The sequence below is a fragment of the Sinocyclocheilus rhinocerous genome, unplaced genomic scaffold (assembly GCF_001515625.1).
Source record: "Sinocyclocheilus rhinocerous isolate Xijiao unplaced genomic scaffold, SAMN03320098_v1.1 scaffold140, whole genome shotgun sequence".
NCBI lineage: Eukaryota > Metazoa > Chordata > Actinopteri > Cypriniformes > Cyprinidae > Sinocyclocheilus > Sinocyclocheilus rhinocerous.
Window position 1 is genome coordinate 1,240,170 of NW_015642053.1, and position 22,961 is coordinate 1,263,130.

Genomic DNA, 22,961 nt, shown 5'->3' on the forward strand with positions numbered 1-22,961 from the left:
TAAACTTCCCAGGTGGTCTCCCATCCAGGTGCTGACCAGCCTTAACCCTACTTATATTCAGTGGGAATTCAAGAGGCCCTGAGAAGCAATGAGTACAGTATCACACAAAAAGGCACACACAGACCATTAAAATGCTTCTTACTACAGATTCATTTGAAAGCTAACATGTTCTAACTATAACCGACAAACACATCATTCAGTTGCTTTAATGCTGCAGTAACTGAAGTCGTGCATATCATCTCTGCAGCAGCGGCGTGAGGCTGCGCTGATGTGCCATCTCACAGTCTTTATTCTCTACGACTGCTACAACAACATGATGGAGATGGTGTATGAGAGCAAAAAATACAACAGCGCAAAATAAATAATTCAATCTTCCTCTCATCGAGATAAGAGCACTCAGGAATGAAAATACCTCACAAAAGACAACATGTGCTACTGATTCTTTAAAACCTTGCCAAGATATTTGCAAAAGGCATTTTAGAAAAGGTAGGAGTTAAAAGTATGATGTATTACTCTGAAACCATCCACTGTATATTTATGACAGGGTGTGTATGACGAGTATTTGATGTATTAGTTCTAGAATGGACTCACCCCAGTCCGAGCTGCCTGCAGACCACCTCAGCATCCATGTCATCCCACTGATCATCGCAAATGGTCCCCCAGTGCCCATCATGGAAGACCTCAACTCGTCCCTCAAAGTCCTCCTCCCCACCAACCAACCGCAGCGGCGGTCCATTACCTGAGCAGGCAAACCAGGAATCATGACCCAAAGCCACAAACACATCAATAAATGTAGTGACAACCAAAATGCTCTGCCTGCATTACTCTCTCTCTCTGTGAAATAATCCAACGGTTCTTAACTAGTGGGTTGCAGGTCTTCTCTAATAGAGCCATTGCAATGCAATGCAAATACAATTAACCATATGATTATGCATAGTTAGGGTAACAAAATAAAATCTGAACTTTTAGGTAATAAAAATAAAAGTAAAGAAAAATACAACCCAGGCTACATTAAATAGGCGTACTGTTTAATGGATAAATCTGCATATATATATATATATATATGCAGATTTATCCATTAACCAGTAGGCCTATTATATATATATGCAGATTTTATATGCTAAGAATTCAGCTTTTGCATCACAGGAATAAATTACTTTTTAAAGTATATTAAAATATAAAATAGTCATTTTAATAATATTTTTTCACAGTATTATTGTTTTTACTGTATTTTTAATCAAATATATTCAATTGCAATGCAGTTCTATAATTGTATCATCATAATTATGTACAATGAACAATTGGTAATGTGTTGGCTCCTCAACTGAAGCAAAACCTGAAACAAAACCACCCACTACAATCAGATATATGCACAGTTGCTGGTAATATTTCATATATGATAATAATAATTCATATCAGGAACACATTATATGCAGCCATTTTTTTAGTTCAAGGACTATTATACATCATTTGCTGTCTTGGTAACCCAGCACAGTGCACATCTGTCCGTGTGTCCTCAGATTGTGTCTTCAATAAAGCTCTCAGCAGGCAATCATGAGTTCAGACGCCATTGATTTGCTTTCCAACCTCTTTTCTCGTGTTTTCCCCCTTTTGTTCCTTTCTACAAAAGAAAGTATGGCTCCTTTGATTCCACCAAAGAAAGTATAAACCCCCACTGAAATGTTTCATTAAAAATAAAATGTCTAATCTCAGTAAGCACCAATTTAATAAGTCAATATGAATGGATAAAGAAGCAGCAATAACGGCAATTCAAAGATAACATAATCATCCTCATGATGTTCCATCACACACCCTGCGGTTTTCTGTCTTAGTATTCATGTAGATCAGACATACTCAAATGATGTCGCCCGAGGGCCACTTTTAGAAAATGCAGGGTGACCAGGGAATAAATAATAAAGATTATTTTTCAAACGGCTTTAGAGTAAAATGTGCAGAAACCGACAATTACAGCAATGTCTAATCATATTTTTCATATTTATATCACAGCATTCAAGAAAAATCATAGTGTCACAAGTCATGAGCAGATCCAGACACTTTTTTAGATCTTCAGTGCTGTTTTTAGGGCAAAATCTACGGTGGCCCAGTAATTTCGCTGTGTTGTGCTAATTTTGTTGTGTTGCGGCTTGGTTCCTTTGTGTTGTGCTCATGTTGTTTTGCGGCTTGTTTCCAGTGTGTTGTGCTAATTTCATTGTGTTGAGGCTTGTTTCCAGTGTGTTGTGCTAATTTTGTTGTGTTGCGCGGCTTGGTTCCTTTGTATTTTGCTAATTTTGTTGTGTTGCAGCTTGGTTCCTTTGTGTTATGCTAATTTTGTTGTGTTGCGACTTGGTTCCTTTGTGTTGAGCTAATTTTGTTGTGTTGCAGCTTGTTTCTGTTGTGTTGTGCTAATTTCGTGTTGTGGCTTGTTTCCGTTGTGTTGTGGAGATTTTGTTGTGTTGCGGCTTGTTTGCATTGTCTTGTGCAGATTTCGTTGTGTTGTGCACTACTGGTCCACTGTAAAAATCTATGTAATTCATTTGAATAGTCCACTTGAATAGTCATTTGAATAGAGCTGAGAATAGTCTACTCTTATCAGCAGCTGAAAGCATAATAAAGCATTAAGGGGATTTGTTTATAGAATTTTATCAATCAATGATGACATTATTTTGATACTGTAATGCTTTACGTCAAGATTATAAAAAAAAGAGTAAATGAACAGCTAAAACTGACACTGAATGTAATTTAATTAGCAGATTTTACACCCAGTCTGCACTGCAAGCAAGCAACGAGGTGCAGCACGACACATCATGAAAAAAACAAAACGCTCACATTATAAGCACTTGTAGACAGCTTTGTTGATTATAATGGGAGCAATCTTAGTTGCGTATTGCGTCGTTCACTTAGGATGCAGACACAGAGGCGGAAACTGAATTCTCGAAACCAGACTTTAAATAACCCTGATGATCTTTGTATGCTATTTAAAAGCACTTTTTCTGTTTCACGGCAGCTCTATGGTTTTGCGAGGGCATCTAGATGCAGGAGTGTTTATTTCACTTGTCACTTAAAAGGTCATTAGCTTCACTCTCACAGAAAGCACACTGACCTTCAGGTGGTGCACACACCACTCCGGCCTCGTTTCCATGGTTACAGTCACTCGTAACAAACTTCCTGCTTCTGCAATCCAGCAGGGATTTCTCATCACCACGGCAGCCAAGGCGGGCGTAGTGAAAAAGCCCGGAGCCGGGGCCAAAATATGAGTGCTGGAGAGCCGTGCCAATCTCACTACAACAAACGGAAAGAAATATTAAGAAGCTATCTAATCCGCTGTTCAGTGACGTCAGGCTTTCCACCCACTTTTAGATGATTTAACAAAGGCTAAATCAAAAATAGATATAGTAAAGATTAAGACACTGTGAATTTTAATGAATCACTTAAATTTACAAATGAGTAACCCTGCTTTGACCACACGGAGAGGCACAGATCCATAAATATGTGGAAAATCAGATCTGATACTCACAGATTGTCAAATAAAGTAAGGTTGAATGTTATCAAATTAATTACATTACTAATTATTCAAATGAATTGCAAATAAAAACATAATTCAAACATCACCTTGTGTTTCAGTCGAAGCATCATTATTCACATTCTCTTTAATTAATTGTACTAAATTAATATGTTAAATTGACAGCCCTAATTAGAAATAACCATACCTCAGTCCAAGCTGTCGGCAAACCACACTGGCATCACGATCTGTCCAGTGTGTGTCACAAACCGACCCCCACTGGCCATTCAGATAGACCTCCAGTCGGCCACTCTTTGAGGATGAACCTCCTGCTAACCTTACTGCTCCTGAACAAGTGAGAGATAAATACATATTATTATTATTATTATTATTATTATTATTATTATATTAAGCTGTTGTTCTCAGTTATTCTTTTTAGCTTACTGATATGTAATTTCTAGGGAGTTCAGGGTGGTTGCTTACAGCACTCGCCCAAAAGACCACATCCAAGAAAACCCCTAAATAAACTTATTTACAACCAGCATTCTTATCTCCTCACAAATTTTTATTAACAGTAAAATGAAAAAAAAAAAAAAAAGAATTAACAGTAAATTATAAAATCTTACTGAAAAGACAAGGCCAGTTTTTTCTTATTTATGAGATTTGTGAGATTGTGGCGCGGCTGACACAGAAGAGCGTACGCTGCTTGCGGTCAGTGGATATTCTCCAAAATGGCGCTACGGTGATGCGGAGAGACACATAGGAGACCCTTTTACAGGTTTGGAACGACATGGGGGTAAGTGAATAATGACAAAATTCTCATTTTGGGGTGGAGTATCCCTTTAACAGTACAGCTTCTTTACAGAGATGTACCATATAGTTTATTAGTGGTCCGATTCGTTTTTTTCAGATAATTGGCATAAGCTCCTAAAATCAGAGGCAAATTATGATCAAAAACTTTGTTCTTATCAACTTATTCATGCCTCTAATCCCAGCCCTAAACCTAACAGTAATATGCGATTGGTTGATAACAGGAACAGAATGTTGATCCAGGAGCATGTCCTACTTAGCAAAGTCACAGTCACCCTTTGTCTTTACTGCAAGCAAAGATGCTTTTTATACAAGCTTCTTCTTTCTTTACGAATAAACCTTTTCTAATTTTTCTGAGATATATACAGAATATTCTTCACAAGAATGTCAACCATTGATTTCTAGATATAAAGTTGATGCAAAACAACATTCTTCCAAGAGACGGAAAAGAAAGTAGGACAACAGTACACAAAGAGGTATTAAAGCACATATTTATCATCTGAAGAATGTTAGAATATTCTAACATCTAAGGCTGTCGTCCCACTAGCTGATTTTCAGTCATAAGCGCCTGTGTTTCTCTCTGCGGGAAGCGTTAACAGCCCCAGAGGCTCAACTCCCTGATGAGTTAATGGATCTGACCCAAACTTTTTTCTCAGCAGACGCAAAGCCGCATATTGCAAACACTGATTGTGTTTTTCTAGAATTCGCAGACACTAAAATGAATAAAATAAAACATTGAGGGTTGTTTATTGAATGTACTTTTTTTTCATTGAAGCTGTGCATGAATATTCCACAGCAAAATCTGAAGGGATTCACGCGGTAGAAGTGAAATGCTGTTACTTCTGTTGTTATTTTGGCGAGTTTCACATTGATTTGCCAAAACAATCTGTAGATTGCTCTTCATACCACAGATTATCAGTGATTGTGATGGATCTCGGACAGAAAAGGGTGAGATTTTTGAAAAAAAATTATAAAATAAAATAAAGGCTGTTTTGACTTGGCAAGTGGGACGCCGCCTTAAGGAATATTATAAAACAATGATATTACAAATATATCAACAATACTCTTTGAATTACCTCACTAGTGGAACATAGCAGACTTTTAATGAAACACTGTAGTACTCACCTTGGTGGCAGTCGCAGTAGGCCCAGCCAATGGCCCCTGAGCTCTGTCTGAAAAAGCACCATGGGTTGGACTCACGGTCAGGATTTCGACAAAAATTGTGCTCTCCAAGACCCCTGCCTGGATACTGCTGCACGTAATCTGGGAATTCGGTCCACTTTAGACAGGGTGAACCTGAGTCGGTCTGAGAAACGGTGCCATTGTAATAACCCAGCTCAGTGAAGCCCTCGGAGCAGGATAGAGGAACTGAGGGGGGAAAAAAGAGAAAAAGGATTTTATACTGTGCATAAATCCGATTTAGTTTTTAAATCCCATCTTTAAGGCTGTCTGTTGAGTTCACACTGGCATTTTGCAAGTGATGATGTCTGATTCATTTATTCAGACAGTAGTCAATATCTACATAATATGAGAGTCAGCATGATGCCAAGAGAATTTCTCATTCAACAACCAAAAAGTAGCAGTCAGTGTGGGAAAAAAAAATGACAGAAAAGAGAACATTTAGTCTCTGCTTATGTCCATCATGACATCTTGCTGTGATGCTGAACTAGAGAAGAGTACACATGAGCACATGAGGTGCAAAAGAGAACATGAGTGACAATTTGATTCATTTACAACGAAATGTATTCAAAACCACTGATTCCACTCATTCACTACTCAAAATAAAGTGAATGTTACATATTCTAGGAATATTTATAGGGATAAAATATTATAATATTATTAATATTAAACATTAATTATTTTGTGCCTATTTTAGGATGGAGTGAGGAAAATGAGCATCTCTGTAAATCTCAAACAATAGTGAACTTGACATTCTGACTTGAAAAACTGAGACATAAAAAAAATAATTTTAATCAGATTTTAAACCCTATAACTTAATTGTATTTCATGTGCTTTTCCTGGTCAGACAAAAAAAAAACACAAAAAAACCTGTTTCCTGTCTGCCTGAACAAAGCCATAGCAACAAAACATACAGTACTGCCAGAAAAAAAAAAAGATGTCAATCTGAAAAGCTCTCTGTCTGTGATTTATTTTGCGAGTTTTGTGACATTTGAAGAAGTAACTGTTAGTCTGCATGCAAAAAAAATAAAAAAGTTTAGGTTTAGTTCCAAGAGCACTCACTATCTACCAAAATCCTCCCTAAAATCCCCTTTTGTCGTTAAAGTCCAAAATAATAATCCCTGTTGTATAAATTGCCAATCTGTCAATATGGCTTTTCTGCCAGCATCTTGTATCTAACTGCGGCCCTTTTGTTTATCTCTCCGGAACACCCAACTTGGCCTCTACATCTCCTCCAAAGCCATGAGCACTGATTCCTGACTGCCCTGGGCAGGAGAGTTAAAAGAGAGAGAAAGTGGACATCTGGATCCCTATTTCAGCCTCCTTTTCCAGCATAAAGGACGAGGGATTAGACAAGGCTCCCATAATGGTTCCCATGTTTGCAAAATGCTAAAATGGAAAATTCCCTTAATGTATTCTCTAACGTTCGCTTCACCAAGAAGAAATGCATTTAAAAAATACTGGACAACCTTTGAATGTTCAGAAAACATTCTGAAATAATAAAATAAATAATCCATTCCACGTTACTCTCTAAAAAATGCTGGGTTGTTTCAACCCAACGTTGTGTCAAATATGGACTAACCTAGCTGTTGGGTTACATTTTTACATAAAATTTTTAACCCAAAAGTTAAAATTATCACAAGGCTTTATTCACAGATAGACATCTGCTATGGCTAGCAATTATACTGTCACTTACAACAAGTCCCAGCAGGTACGAACTGACAAGCTTCCAGTGACAAGTAATTTGTCTGTCCAAACTGAAAGAAAAAAATATGTGTGGCATGGCACAATCACAACCAAATTGAGTATATTTGATGTTTAATATAGACCAGGATTTTTTAAACAATGAGATTTCACTGTGGGCAGGGCTACTCAACCATGCAAAAAATAAATAAATAAATAAATAAAATTCATTTTTATACAGCTATTATTTTCACAATGCATAATGTTCCAAAGAAGCTTTTCAAAGAAGGGTTTATTACAAACCCCAGTGAGCAGCTAAATGCAGCAGTGAAAAAGAAAAATCACTAAGATGATATTTAAGCACATAAGGAAAAAAGTAAACAGAAGTCCTCACACGATTGTGCCTGGATCATACATACAGTAGCTGGATGTAAAATCAGAGCTGGTCTTCCAGAATTCAAACTCGATTATGTTAACTCAATTTTGGGGTTGTAGCACTGTGAAAATCAGGATCAAATTGCATTTCTCCCATAACAACATCATACACGCTGTGAATGGCTAGATAATGTGTCGGAAAGATTATTAGTGGCGCTGTTCTAAACTTTTGAACAGTTTGAACAACTTTACTTTGCTAAGGGGGGCTTGAGCGTTTGAGTTTAGTACTGTGCTGATGCATCTCTCGCCGGAAGACTGAACACATGGTGGGGAAGAGAGCAGAACTATGGGAAGCACTCATGGAGAGTTTAGATGGTGAGGTCCATATGGACTGTGAAATGCTGCAGACATTGCACAAAAAAGCCTCTGAGAGATGTCAGCAGATTTTCCATGTTTGTCTGCAATTTTTGAGGAACTTTGTTGTGAGTTGGACCCAAAGACAGTCAGGGAAGGATGGAGAGACTGTGATCTTTTGCTTCTCATAATCCCCACAATTCTTTAAGTCCCAGAATCCAGCACTACATGACTCAGCAGAATGTCATTCCCAGCCTGTCACCAGAAAGCCCCGTAGATATGAAGGGTCTTCCACCTTCCATTTGCCTTTGAAAACACATCACTGACAGTAAAAAGAACAGGCTGTTAATCACAGTCATGACTGGCACGTCTGCAGTTTTTCGTTGTCTGCATACTCATACGACTGCACTTTCTGAGCCAGGCTGTCTGCATTCAAGTGATATCAGAAAAACATATATTACCAAGGAACAGTGTGTGCGCGTGTGAGTGAGTGTGTGTAAGAGCAGCAGTAGATTAATGTCTCCATCTGCAAGCTCAGACAGACCCACTGCAATCAGGGCAGAGCTGAATTAGACATATTAAAACAGGATGACGGAGAGCGCTCTCAGAAAGAGTTGTGCCAACCTCAGGGAAACTTTACTTTGCTAAGAGGGGCTTGAGCGTTTGAGTTTAGTACTGTGCTGATGCATCTCTCGCCGGAAGACTGAACACATGGCGGGGAAGAGAGCAGAACTATGGGAAGCACTCATGGAGAGTTTAGATGGTGAGGTCCATATGGACTGTGAAATGCTGCAGACATTGCACAAAAAAGCCTCTGAGAGATGTCAGCAGATTTTCCATGTTTGTCTGCAATTTTTGAGGAACTTTGTTGTGAGTTGGACCCAAAGACAGTCAGGGAAGGATGGAGAGACTGTGATCTTTTGCTTCTCATAATCCCCACAATTCTTTAAGTCCCAGAATCCAGCACTACATGACTCAGCAGAATGTCATTCCCAGCCTGTCACCAGAAAGCCCTGTAGATATGAAGGGTCTTCCACCTTCCATTTGCCTTTGAAAACACATCACTGACAGTAAAAAGAACAGGCTGTTAATCACAGTCATGACTGGCACGTCTGCAGTTTTTCGTTGTCTGCATACTCATACGACTGCACTTTCTGAGCCAGGCTGTCTGCATTCAAGTGATATCAGAAAAACATATATTACCAAGGAACAGTGTGTGCGCGTGTGAGTGAGTGTGTGTAAGAGCAGCAGTAGATTAATGTCTCCATCTGCAAGCTCAGACAGACCCACTGCAATCAGGGCAGAGCTGAATTAGACATATTAAAACAGGATGACGGAGAGCGCTCTCAGAAAGAGTTGTGCCAACCTCAGGGAAATCGTTCTCTGCGTTTCTGCTTAATTGGATGCATAAAGATGTGTGGGCAGGAAACGCCATAATGCTGTCGATAAAGTGTTTGGAACAAACTGAAAAATATTTCACCCGTAGAGAGTGACACAGAATAAAAAGCATTTGATTTTTTACATTCATTTTCATTTTAATTAGTATTTTGTCTCGTTTTACAGTAAAGTATTGAAACATCCTTTTAAACAAGATTAATTTACTTGAAGCAAAATTGTGTCAGATAATTAGGTTGGTTTTCAGAGAATATTTCTTTAATTAAGGTTATTTTTCTTAACCCATTGGCAATCTTGTTTTAAGCATAACTCTAATAAAGAATTTATTCAAAAAAAAAACATTGGGGTTGGTAAGATTTGTAATGTTTTTGAAAGAATTCTCTTATGCTCACCAATGCTGCGAGCATTTGATGAAGAATACAGTAATAATGTGAAACAACATTACAATTTACAATACCGGCTGTCTATTTTAATATTTTAAAATATAATTTCTTCCTGTGATGGCAAAGTTAAATTTTTAGCATCCATTACTCCAGTCTTCATTGTCACATGCATCCTCATGCATTTCACATGTCACATGCATTTGCATCTCAATGGGACTCTCCTGGTAAAATAAAGGATAAATAAAATAAAAAACATGATTCTTCAGAAATCATTGTAATATGCTGAACTGGTGCTCAAGACACATTTCTAATTATTATCAATGCTGAAAACAGCTGTTTAATATTTTTGTGGAAATTGTAATACATTTCTTCCAAGATTCTTTGATCTAGTTTATCTACTTTATCTAGTAAATAGAAATTAGACCATAAATGTAATCTATGAAAGTTTTTATTTATTATAAACATGACAATCGTCTTCATCTATATTGCAGCTTTTGTTGGTTATGGTGCAGTTTTGATGTCATGACATTAAGAAACACTCAATGATCATTGACATTTGATGTTATTGACATCCAGCCTGCACAATAGGTGCCATATTTTATACGGTTTTTAGAATATATGGTGCATTTATCATGCTTTTTGTTCTTTTTAGAATTTTACAACCCCTGGTCATGATAAACTGGCATTATATGGAAATCTCCATTATGATTCTTTAAAAAACAATTCTTCCACAGAAAGAAACAACATTACGGGTTTGGAACGATATAAGGATGAGTAAATAATGATAGCATTAACTATCCCTTTAGGACTGAAATATTCTTCTGACATTTAAATCCTTTCATAAAAGAGAACAGAGGAGATAGATATCTTCTGCATGATGGAATAGTTCATTTGGTGATAAAAAAGAAGCAGAGAGAATTTTAAAAGGAATGACAGGGAAGGTCAGGTAATAAAAGAGTGTAAAACAGAGGAGTCAGAGCATCAGGACCAGCACCATTTGCTTACTCAGCAAAGGCTCAGACATTTCGATCCCATTCCATTGCGATGCAAGGAAAAATGGCTGATCCCCAGGTGTTAATGACTCCTACAACATGGAAAAGGTTGGGGGAAGGGAAACAATGGGGAATCAGAGAGAGAGATGCATGTAGGATGCATGCTCTACCATGGATCTGATAATGCAACACATCCAGCTCATTCACAAATAGCCATTCCTTGAAAGATCAACACTTGTGAGATCATCTTATACTGACATTCTTCTCCTTTCCAAACCAAAAACACACTGATCTAACATAAGGTGGGGGATGAAACATCAAAGCTGTTTGAGAAAGCAAAGACTGGCACATTTGCACTGAAGAGGAAGACAGGCTGAGAGAGTCTTTTCTGTGATGTTTTGATGCTCGTTTCTAAAAAGAATTATTTAAAGGGATAGTTCACCCAAAAATGAAAATTTTATGTTTATCTGCTTACCCCCGTGCGTGCATTATACGACTGATAGACTGCAACGATTAAAGTTAAAAATCATCATTTGTGTTCTACTGAAGAAACAAAGTCACCTACATCTTGGATGCCCTGGGGGTAAGCAGATAAACATCAAATTTTCATTTTTGGGTGAACTATCCCTTTAAAGTATGACCTTATGAGTCAACTATCAAAAATAAAGGACACAAGTGATTCAATCAAATCTTGGGAAACACAAAGAGAGCCATCCAACATGTCTTCCATCCATAGAGAATTTCAATTTCGTTGCACAACAAAAAACAATTTTAAAAGCAAATATCAAGCCTACAGGCAATCAAATCTAAACGATCAGCTTAGATATGATAGAACTTCTATACAATATGCAGTTAAGAGTGGGTGCTAAAAAAAAAGCCTAAAAAATCGTTAAAAATAATAATAAGAAAAATAAATAACACAGTGCATTGTATTAGAGCTGTCTGGCTGGGATTCATTCACCTTCAGCCACTGACACCCTCTGTGCCGCTCCGAGCTAATGGAAGCACACTGGCAGAACGAATGGCACCAGAAATCAAGTAATTTACACAAAGCATCCGTATGGTGTACTTGGACGCACACGCTCTCAACTCTGCGCCATAGGAGAGCTCATTCTCCCTCCCCAAATAATCCATTTCCCCACCACAATGAATATTTGATACGGTTCACATAACGTGCTTTGGCATGTTAAGCGACTATGAGAGCAGATGCATGGTGGGGCACCAATGGGTGACAGGAAGCGACATGAGTGCATCAGGGTATGCACATTAGCATTGGCAGGTTTTTTTGCAAAATAAAACAGAAATTAGGTCTCTTATGGCAACTGTTTCATGTACAAAGCTTCAGACATTCCGTGTTGCACAACAAAGACTCTGCATGCAATCGTTGCACGTTGTGTCGTAGGATATAACTCATATCAAAATAACTTTCTTTATTTGGTCCAAGCATCTCCAACCACCACTGTGACATGTTTCCTATAGATCTAGGTAGCAACCTAACCACGTAACTTTCAAGGGAACTATAAAATTATAAGCTGACCCATTTCTTTTGATGTATGAGGGATGCTTCTGGCACAGTTTATGTTTTCATTGAGAAGTGAAAACCAAATCGCTCAATGTAAGCCCTTTCCGTTGCCGGCACCATAAAGCCGTCTGATTGGTTGGTCCAGGCCAGGCTGTTTATCTGTCTTGATGCAGTGACATCAAAGCGCTGACAGTCATTAGCACTCTGGGACTGGTACTGGGGAATTTCACGCTGTCGAAGTATATGAGAATGAGATGAGGGAGAAAATCTGACAGAGTTCAGAAAGATGGGACACCAACACAGGCCGAATGTCCTTATTAACCAGCCTTATTGGCGATATCCATTTTATGAATTATTTATATAAGACAACCCATCGCAAATCCATCTTCATCGGCTCATTACAAACACAGGCAGAATTGACAGAATGAGATATACTAGAATGTAACTCTAAACAAGCATTTGTTTTTCTTTTTTTTTATGCATCTCTGTAAATGCATGAAAGATACAAAGAACAAAGTCTATGTTGTCTTTATAGAGCATGAAATGAACATTTTGTTGCGTTGTTCTACAGTGTATGCTAGTGTACTCTTAAAAGATGATAAAAGTGACCTTTAGTAGATATTCACTTTTAAAATGTATAATCTTTATTTTCTGGGAAATTCAACCAAAATATTGATGACTCATGTTTTTCAGACTCTTTAGATTTTTGTCAATAAATGTTCTCTAAAAAGAGAATGTCTCTCTTCCTAATAACACCTGAACCGACTAAAAAGGTGCAACTCATGTTCATAGCTTTGGCAGCTGAGGCAATCTCTTCAACAAAAAAATATTATTTTTCGGAAAAAATACATCAAATGTCAAAATGGCTCCTCAAGCAATTTAACAGATCTGTTTGGGGTGATCCAATCACAGTTTGCCAGATGATACACATTGCTATTTATACATCATTGTTTACATACACCATCTCTGAAAAAATACTGTAGGTGTAGAAACAATTTTCATCCAGAAATTGCTAGGAAATTTCACGGCAAACAGTGGATTTTATTGTAAAAAGTACTCCAAATAATCTTTGGTTTATTTAAATTTTTATAGTGTGTTTTGAATGTAGGATGTCTGATTTCATGACTTCCTTCATTAGAGTTTCATACTGGTAAAGCACAGCAACATTTGTACACTATATATTCTCAAACACTGAATTTGATTCTTATCACAAATGACGTTCTGAGCAAAATGCGGAGTTATTTTTGTACTATGCTTGTACAAAATTAACTTAAGATGCTTTATGATCTACATTTATTCATGAATTCATTTAGCATATGCATTTATGCAAAGCAAATTATCTGTCACTGCATTCACCAGACAATTTATTCATAAGTGTTTCTATTTTTTAACAATTATTCTCTGTTAAGTCAGAAACAAAATGTAAAACTTATTTTAGCACAGTCGTTGACAGATAAGAAGCCAGTTATTTAATGTTATCCGAGACTCAACAGGATTGATTAGCATTTACACTACAAATGCAGTGGAGTCCCATGCATTTTTGACCACCTTTGAATGTGGTTTGAGTGATCACAAAATGTTTTGGATCCTGTATAGGATCTTCAGACATGAATGTTAATACCAGGGGCAAGTTCAAGCTCAAACCGGTGTGCACCGTTTTGCTACGGTTTCCGGTTTGAACGACATGTTTCCTGGAAACGGTGTGCAACGGTGTGCAACGGGGTTTGAGATGCGTTTTCTCTTGTTTGGTGGGTGTGTCAAATAGACTTGTGCCAGTATTCGGTAATGCGATATATCACGGTAATGAATATGCACGATATTGTTATCGTGGGCACTTCTAAATACAGTGAATAATTATATATATGTCTCTGACCGTACATCTGTGGTGAACTAGTCCCCCCACTGGCAACCCCAACTGGTTTAGCTTTACCAGTTTTCTTTACCAGGTGAAAATGGGATCTAAAACAGAGAGGACTCGTATATTTACTCACCTGTATTCTGCACTGCATTCAGGTAGTTGTCATCACCATTCACCTGCAGGGAGGGAAAAAGGGAAACGAGTTCAAATGCAGAAAGATGACAGAATTATGAACTGATTTGTTCAGAACACTAAAGTGTCTGTTTTTCTGGTTAAGTGAAGTTTTATCTTCTTAGACGTGACACATTTGAACAGCGGTACGTTCTGTTTCTGCCTACCCTTCTGCCTGCCTCAAAGTAAGCTGTGAGAGTCACTTCTGACAGGGAAGCAAGATAATATCTGTTAATATTTTAACTGACATTTTATTTCTGCACTGCAACTGAAGCGCAATTAGCAGATGAGTTAGTATTTTAATCTTTAAAAGTAACTGCTGTCTTACAATGAAAGACAGGACTGGGATGCGAATAAGATATGGATATGGAAGATATGGAAATGGGGTTTAAATTCAATCTGTATATGAAGTGGCTTTAATGGGTGATTTATTTTTAATTAGAGGAACCATGCAATCATGAAATGAATTTTTTTAAGTTTCTTTAGGAGACCTAATGAATTGCTCAAAATACATTATCTTCACAATATTAATTTGTTATTGATATTTGGTGAATACACAATTGCTCACCCTTAATAACCACTAACAGTTCCACAAACACTTTCAGTGCAAACAATGCTAAAACAATATGCTTTAAAAGGGGTCATATGATGCGATTTCAAGTTTTCCTTTCTCTTTGAAGTGTTACAAGCTATATTTAGCTGAAAAATCAAGCTACTAATACATTAATTAAATCTGGCACTGGTTTTCAAACCATTCAGCTAAAATTTGGGTAGCTGTCAAGGTTGAGTACACCCTAGAAATCTGAGGATTGCTGATAGAGCGTCATTGTGGCAGCAGTAAGTAACTAAAGCTGCTTCTGTGACTTGAAATGCAATGAGCGATTTCAGCGAGGCAGGAAAACGGCTGTAAAGGGTTTTGCAGTCTGAGTTTTCCAGAACCAATTGGACTCTGTTCTCCCAACTGATTTTTCGCTGAGCATCAGAAACCATAAAGCTTGTCATCCTAAATTTGACCTAGCACTCATCACTGACCCATAAGAATATTTGAACATATCTTTTATAGCGTTTACCAGTTCTCCAAAAAAAGGAATAGTTCACCTAAAAATACAGATTCTGTTATCATTTACTCACCCTCATGTCTTTCAAAACTAGTATGATTTTCTACACAAAAGAAGTTATTTTTAGCAGAAAGCCCAAGCTGTTTTCCATACAATGACAGTGAGTTTTGATGGTTGTCAAGCAATGCTTTCAATACAAGATTTTCAGTGACTTAAATTCCAATCCATTTCTCACACAGAGCTATGGCTTCAGAGGACTTATATAGGAAAATATACAGCATGAGTCATATGGAGCACTTTTTGAGTTTGACACCCCTTTCTTTGCATGGAAGAGAGCAGGTCATTCTGTTAAACTTCTTTTGTGTTCCACAACAACAACAAAAAAACATAATAATACAGGTTTGGAATAAAATGAATTTTTCATTTTTGAATGAACTATTCCTATAAAGAATGCGAGTTCAAACAGCTAAAACTTCACAATAATACACTAGTAATCCACACAACTTCAGGTTATCAATTAACATCTTGTGAAGCACACAGCTGCATGTTTGTAAGAAACAAATCCATCATTAAAGTATTTTAACTTTAAATAATCACTTCTGGCCAAAATAAGACTCGCTAATCCATAATAATGCCTACTCCAGTGAAAAAGTCCATCCCCTGTTGTCCTCTCACATCAAATCCACCCACATATTTGTTCAGAACTGTTTTCGCTTGTAAACGGTGGGTGATATGTGCATATTTCTTCTGATTTAGACAAGACTGCAGAAAGCAATATTATGGATAGAGGACTTGTGGATTATTGTTTTGTTTTAATCAGTCATTTGGACTCCCATTCTGATAGCACCCATTTACTGCAGAGGATCCATTGGTGAGCAACTGATGTAATGGTAAATGTCCCAAGATCTGTTTCCATGAAGAAACAAATTCATCTACATATTGAATGGCATGAGGGGGAGTAAATTTAAGCAACTTCTCATTTTTAGATGAACTATTCCTTTAAAACCCCTTTGTTTTTATCCTGCACTGCACAGTCATTTTTCAAACATGCCTGTAGATGAAAACATGCTATTGATTACTTCATTCATTTATGACCAATAAACTGATCTGGGGATCTAGCATCACCAGCAAGGCTAATTGCATTATAGATAACAAGCTCCAGTTATGCGCGCTGATATTTGCGCTCATATCAACACACTCAGGTCAGTTACGGCCATAATTGCATCTGTCATTCTCATTCCACAGCAGCAACTGAGGCCAGACTGACGCTGCCCTTGATTATGTTCCTGTCCCTAAAATAGCAAAATATACATCAAAAAAAAAATCCTTGATTTAAACAGCAAACTCACAATCGGCTGTCCATTTCAAATGACACCTATATAAGAAACAGCTTGTGGTAATGGAGTATAGCACAGATGAGTGAACATATGACCAGGTGTGTCTTACTGACAGCTGCAAACACAAGAAGGCACACAACAACCTTGATTTCTAGCCTATAGCACACATCCGGTGTGCTGCTGTTTTGTATCGCAGGAGTCTAATTGCGAATTGCATGCAGATATATAAAATCAATCCGGTGTATGACACCATCTCAAGAGCATAGCCCTTCAAAAGATTTGTTGGTGCTGTAAAATTTTCATAATCAAGAGGAGCATAAAGTCTCTAATGGAGCACGGCAGGCATATTACTCATTAATTCCTTCCCATAGTGCTGTTGTTTCACCCCCCAAACAGATGTGAAGATACTCCAGCTCTGTAGTGGAAGTGAACTGAGATGAAGGTACAATTATCTAGCTGTTGAATAACGCTGATGCCTTTCTCTGTAAATTTCTTTATGATATGCTAACAAAAAAAGCCATTTAGGAACGGTTTAGTACCACAATGAAAATCTTGTTCAAAGCATTTATGCTGAATCTTACACAACTGGATGTTTCTTTGTCTTCTGTGCTGAACTGAGTTTGGAGACTCCTGAGTGTAGATAAGCTCTATTACCCAAGAAATCAGCCATTCTTTTCAAACAATCCTAATACTGAATTCTTCTCCACGTCCCCTGAAATACCATTATGCGTGTGGGTCAATAATTTTGTTCTAGCACGCTCATCAAACTCATTAGTCTTACAGCAGAATATGGGTCAATGTGTTGTATTTTTGAATCCTTGTGGTTTGCAAGCTCTGAATCTGTGCATTCATAATGGAAACAGAAAACAAATAAAGGTTATTAAATAACTGAATGTAAACATCTAATAATTCTCCATCTCCATGTTTAACGTGTATCTTTTAAGCGACATTTCCTCCCTACAGCATGTCAGATCCTCTATTAGAGGGAGGTGGCTTTGCTTGAATCCATTAAACAGCATGTGAGTGTTTTATTGCACAATGACAGATATAAGATGCTGAACTAGATTTGGCCAAAAGGCGCACTTTGAAATCATGCTGCATTAATGTTAGTGGCTTAAAGCAACACAAATAAGAACACGCTAAAAGCACACATGGTGATAGCAATTGTAATAAAGCCATTTAGGTGTATTTATTCCGCGCTATTATTGAACAGCCCTAAAGGCGCATCTTACCTCCAGCAAGACTGCGAACACACCGAGCAGGGCGAGCATCCTCCACACTCTTGGATCCATCCCTATCTCCGGCTATGGGTCAGAGTCATTGTCCGGTATTAAAAGCCACCTCCGGAGCAGGGTGTATTCGCGAATGAGCGCTGTTCAAACGGATTGAATGGTAGAATTGCGCGGATGCCGTTTAAGAGCGTTGGTTTCCAGGGTGAGTGATGCGATGCTCCGTGACCCGCCGTAGGTTGATATATGATGCCTAATCGGTGTTGTGGAGTAGTGTCACGGACGCACACACCCCTCGTAGCGACCCACGCGCAGCGCTACGTCTCCAAGCGCTCACACACCCCGCGCGCGCCGCACTGATGAACCAGCAGCCAACAAACTGGGCGTCACTGCTGCCTTAGTGCAGTCCTAGCAATAATGATGACAATAATAATAAATTAAAAATAACATATAACAATTTTTGAAACGTGTCTAAATAAACAGTTATTACTATTATTATTATTATTAAGTGGAATAATAGAGAAATATTATTTTTTCGCGAATAGGCCTACAGACCGAAATAACTAATGAGGTACACGGTAAAAAAAAAATTCCGAAAAGTGGCTACGCTTTACAAGAAAATACTAATTTCAGTGTTTCTATTTCAATGTGTTATTTATTTGCTGTTTCTTTGTAATTATTCGTGAAATGTATTTGCTGAGTGAAAATATTTTCAACACCATTTTTTATCATTGTAGTTTACAAAGTGTAAAAGTGTAAAATGTCACAATGGTTATTACTTTCAAACACTTGAGCCATGCATTAGTGTTGTGAAGAACTAAAATAAGTAATTATTCTCTGATTGTTGTTCAGTGTTGAGTCAGAATCTTAGAACCGAATCATGAGTTGAGAGAATCATTCAGATCGATTTTGTGAGTCAAATCAACTGATTAATTGAACAGTTCCAGTTCAAACCAATTGTTTCATCTCTCAGCTAAATGTTCCATGGAGAGCAAGGCTGGATGCTAAGATTTGAGAGAATAACAACTTACAATATGGCATATATATCATTTGATGGAAAGAAAAAAAAAACTTTTTTTGCTGTTCACAGAGCCTAAGGATGTCACAGAGACTGGTGTGATTGCTCAGGACACCTGTTTTAGTGATACAGGGGCCTAACAGGTACTAGGAACATTTCATGTCAATAAACAAATAACACTTACAGCATCTTTAAATAACTAGCCTCTTCACAATGACTTTTAGATCTTCCAGGGTTTTATGCATTGAGTTTGTTTGTCCCACTCTTGTCTTTTGCTTTCACATTGGGGGTTTCAATCCTAAAGCTTGTAATCACCAAAAACCTTTATAATGAATAATCTGCTTTGTTAGGAGATTATTTTAAAAGCCTTTTTCCCTTTTTTTGTATTATTGTACGTTTAACCTCTAAATGTGCATAAACATAAGAAAGTTATTTTTCCTCAACAAATGTTTGTTTTACACGCAACAGTAGAGAGGTGAATACGAGGTCTGAATCATCACAAAAGAAAAAGACCCGGAGGGATTTTGAATAAAACCAGCAGAGGTAAACTGCAGAAAAGATCTAGAGGGGAGAAAAATAAGAAAATGAATTCTTTGTGTGGGTGTTAGACGGGAAGAACAGAATATTTTCCTCACAAATTATTATGATTAACATACTCCGTAGTTGAAAAAACACACCTAAAAGGATTTTTTGTAGTTTATGGATACTTCCAGAAAATGTAAGATTTTAGAAAGTTACATCTGAGCAGTGTTTCACATGGAAACTATAAGAAAAACAATATTCTACCATCCGTACCCACTGTATATATCCATCCACTCTACAGCCACAGCTATTTATTCTAAAGCATTTATGGGATGGCATGAGTTCAATTACTTTCAATAAAAACAAATAGAGCAGAGCATAATAGATTTAGTTGCTTCATGTTTGCTCATAATAATAAAGCTACAGCTGGGAAGCCCAGCATGAGTGACCTTCTGCTGGTGGCATGCAAAGTCACCCACAGAGTCTTCGCACCCACACAAGCATGCACACATTACCCTCTCAATCCTCCCTTTCTCCTACTACACTCATGACCTGATCATTGGCACTGACGTGTTTTACAGTTGTGTTATATCTCTGTGCCACAGAGACACCTGCTCCGTGATGATCTGTGGTTGTAATGGGGGAAACAAGAATTTTACTGGTGCACCGCTTTGATGGATGCGGTGTTGTCATGGCAACACAATGGTTAAACTGCCAGCAGTACCTCCAGCTCTAACAGCACACTTAAGGATTTTTAAAAGACAATAGTCTTTGTGCTCTCTGTAAAATTGGGTCATGAAGGGGGGTAGAATTGACATTAAAACGGATGATTTTAAAAGAGATGTATGTTTTATCTTGGCAACAAATACATCTGTGAGTCATAATGCTTTGCAAAGTCTTTCTTTTTTTATACAGCCACGCAAAAATCCACACACACAGATTTAGGGGCTCTGTATGACTATCATAACTGTCTTTACCCAGAGGCATCAGCTCTCAGTTCCATTAACCCCCTCTAAAGCAGCCAATCTCCACCCAGTTGGTATGGAAACAGATAAGAAAGAATAAAGGAATCAGACTCTCTTTTTTTTCTTCTCCACATACTATTAACAGTTATTACAGTAATAGTTTTCAAAAAAAAATTGACCCTTATGTTGTGTATTATTTGTTCCATGGAAGACTAAAGATAATATGTTGAAGAATATTTTTCTAACAATGAAAGTGAATGATGACCAGTGGATCTCATGCACCAAAATGTGACAAGAATTAAAATAAAAGTGGGCCTTTAGACCCAAGTGCTATTCCAGGTCATGCACATATATGTACATATTTAATTAAGTCTTATTTGTCATTTTTGAGGCTTAACTTGACAATGACAGGTCACTATTCACTTTCATTGTGAAGGTCAAGAGCAGCATTAATATTTCCTTTTAAGTTCCACAGAAAAAAATAAAGTAATATTAGTTTGGAACAAGGATGAATGGTAAACTTTAACAGGTTCTATTTGTTAACATTAACTAACTATGGAAACACTCCTTAAGCATTTATTAATCTTAGTTTATATCTTAGTTAATAAACTATTAAAATAAAAAGTTGTATCTGTTAATGTTACTTAATGGACCTGAGCTAACATGAGCTGACAATGAACAAGTTGTAATTTTATTAACCAATGTTAACAAAGATTAAATACTGTATCTGCTCATTGACAGTTAACGTGTTACTGGTTGAATAAATCATGATAGCATTTTCATTTTTTTATGAACTATTCATTCAGGCAATGAATACAAGTGACAAATCACACCAAAGAGCAAAGCATGAAGGTGAGGTATTAGTATTAGATATTTAAATCAACTATCTGGCTTATTTAGACAGGTCTGAACTAATACACCAGTCATATTGCATCATGTTTTGGAGCTTTTTTTATACATAATTAAACTCTGTTATGTTTATTGTCAAATTTAGCATTCAGCATACACATAAAAAAGAAGACAAACCTTGTGTGTTTTACATTTATAAATTTCATTTCAAATTTCCAACATGACACAGATTTCTTTATTCATTTAAATATTTAGAGTTGAATACTTAAACACTCAGACTTCCTGGCTTGCTCTATCCGTATCCCTCCCCAGAGTTTGGCAGTGGGACAACAGCAGAACGTTTAGCGTTGGCTGCCGCAGGCACTCTGGATGACGTTGTAAAATAGCGTTTGAAGTGGTGCATGCTGTCGAAGATGCGAGCAGCCTTATTGAGGCTTCTGTTAATGGAGGATCTCAACAACATTTGCTAATGTACCAAACATCAATTTTGTTTCACATTAAAGAAGTTTGAAACTGATTTGCTCCATTAAGGCTTTGAGATTACCAGTTAAATATGCTTGAGATATATAGAAAAGACAGACAGACAAACAGACAGACAGACAGACAGACAGGACAGAACAGGACAGGACAGGACAGGACAAGATAGATAGATAGATAGATAGATAGAGGGGGATAAGCTTTGTTGAACTGAAAAAGGCTCTGAATGAGGAGTCGATTCTTCAGAAATCGATTGTTTTTGGAATCGATTCCCAGCCCTAAGCAAAACAAAGGGGAAACTGGAGGCGGCCCATTCATACCAGCGCAGATTCGGCTACATAAGCAGCTTAAAAGTCTGTCAAACTTTTAAAAAAGTCAAAAGTGGGGAAGTCGTGGCCTAATGGTTAGAGAGTCGGACTCGTAACCCAAAGGTTGCGGGTTCGAGTCTCGTACCGGCAGGGATTGTAGGTGGGGGGAGTGAATGTACAGCGCTCTCTCCCACCTTCAATACCACGACTGAGGTGCCCTTGAGCAAGGCACCGAACCCCCAACTGCTCCCCGGGAGCGCCGCAGCAAAAATGGCTGCCCACTGCTCCAGGTGTGTGTGTGTGTTCACTGCTGTGTGTGTGCACTTTGGATGGGTTAAATGCAGAGCACTAATTCCAAGTATGGGTCACCATACTTGGCCACATGTCACTTCACTTAAAATTATAGATAGATAGAGCAAAATCTCTTTGCATTCATACACAAGAGCACCACAGAGAGCCTTTGTCTGCTGATCAAAGAAAAAGAATAAACCCTCCTTTAAAATAAGCCAAAACATCGGTTTCAAAAATGCATACTAAGTCTTTAATTTGATGCATGTAAAACATGCGAGATTTATGGCTTTGGCATATAAAAAGACCATAAGTAATGAGTCCTGGCAGACCTTTGATTTATATGTCAATCTGACCTGACACACTGATGCAGAGGTTGCTGAAGAAGGATATATTTGTGCTTTTCCAGCACATATTCCATCCGTCTCTCCATCTCTGGTCCCTTTACGCCTCCTGTGCTGACACTTCATTTGTGACCTATAGATAATGGGCAGATATATGAATTCTGTGTGTCAAGAGACAGCAACAAAAATGGTGAGACACCACCTCTCTTACCATGGATGCATCTCTAAACAATTACTCTCATTAATAGCTCCCTGGTCTCCTCTTTCTGTCTACCACTTGCAAGATTATCAAGATAATGGGTTTGCTTTTAATAATAAGCACTTAAGACTAATTGTCCAACTAGC

General features: G+C 37.7%; 1 protein-coding gene across 1 annotated transcript in view; it reads right to left on the reverse strand.

Moving 5' to 3' along the window:
* LOC107755465 (neurotrypsin-like) overlaps positions 1-18,209 on the reverse strand; it is a 42,313-nt gene extending 24,104 nt beyond the window's left edge. The window contains exons 1-6 of the mRNA XM_016572255.1: positions 17,849-18,209; positions 14,184-14,226; positions 5,435-5,677; positions 3,708-3,846; positions 3,101-3,279; positions 592-739 (exon numbers count right to left, since the gene is read on the reverse strand). Of these exons, the coding sequence (XP_016427741.1) occupies positions 592-739; positions 3,101-3,279; positions 3,708-3,846; positions 5,435-5,677; positions 14,184-14,226; positions 17,849-17,908 (812 nt within the window). The 5' untranslated portion in view covers positions 17,909-18,209. The remainder of the gene's footprint in view (positions 1-591; positions 740-3,100; positions 3,280-3,707; positions 3,847-5,434; positions 5,678-14,183; positions 14,227-17,848) is intronic.
* Positions 18,210-22,961: the final 4,752 nt, after the last annotated feature.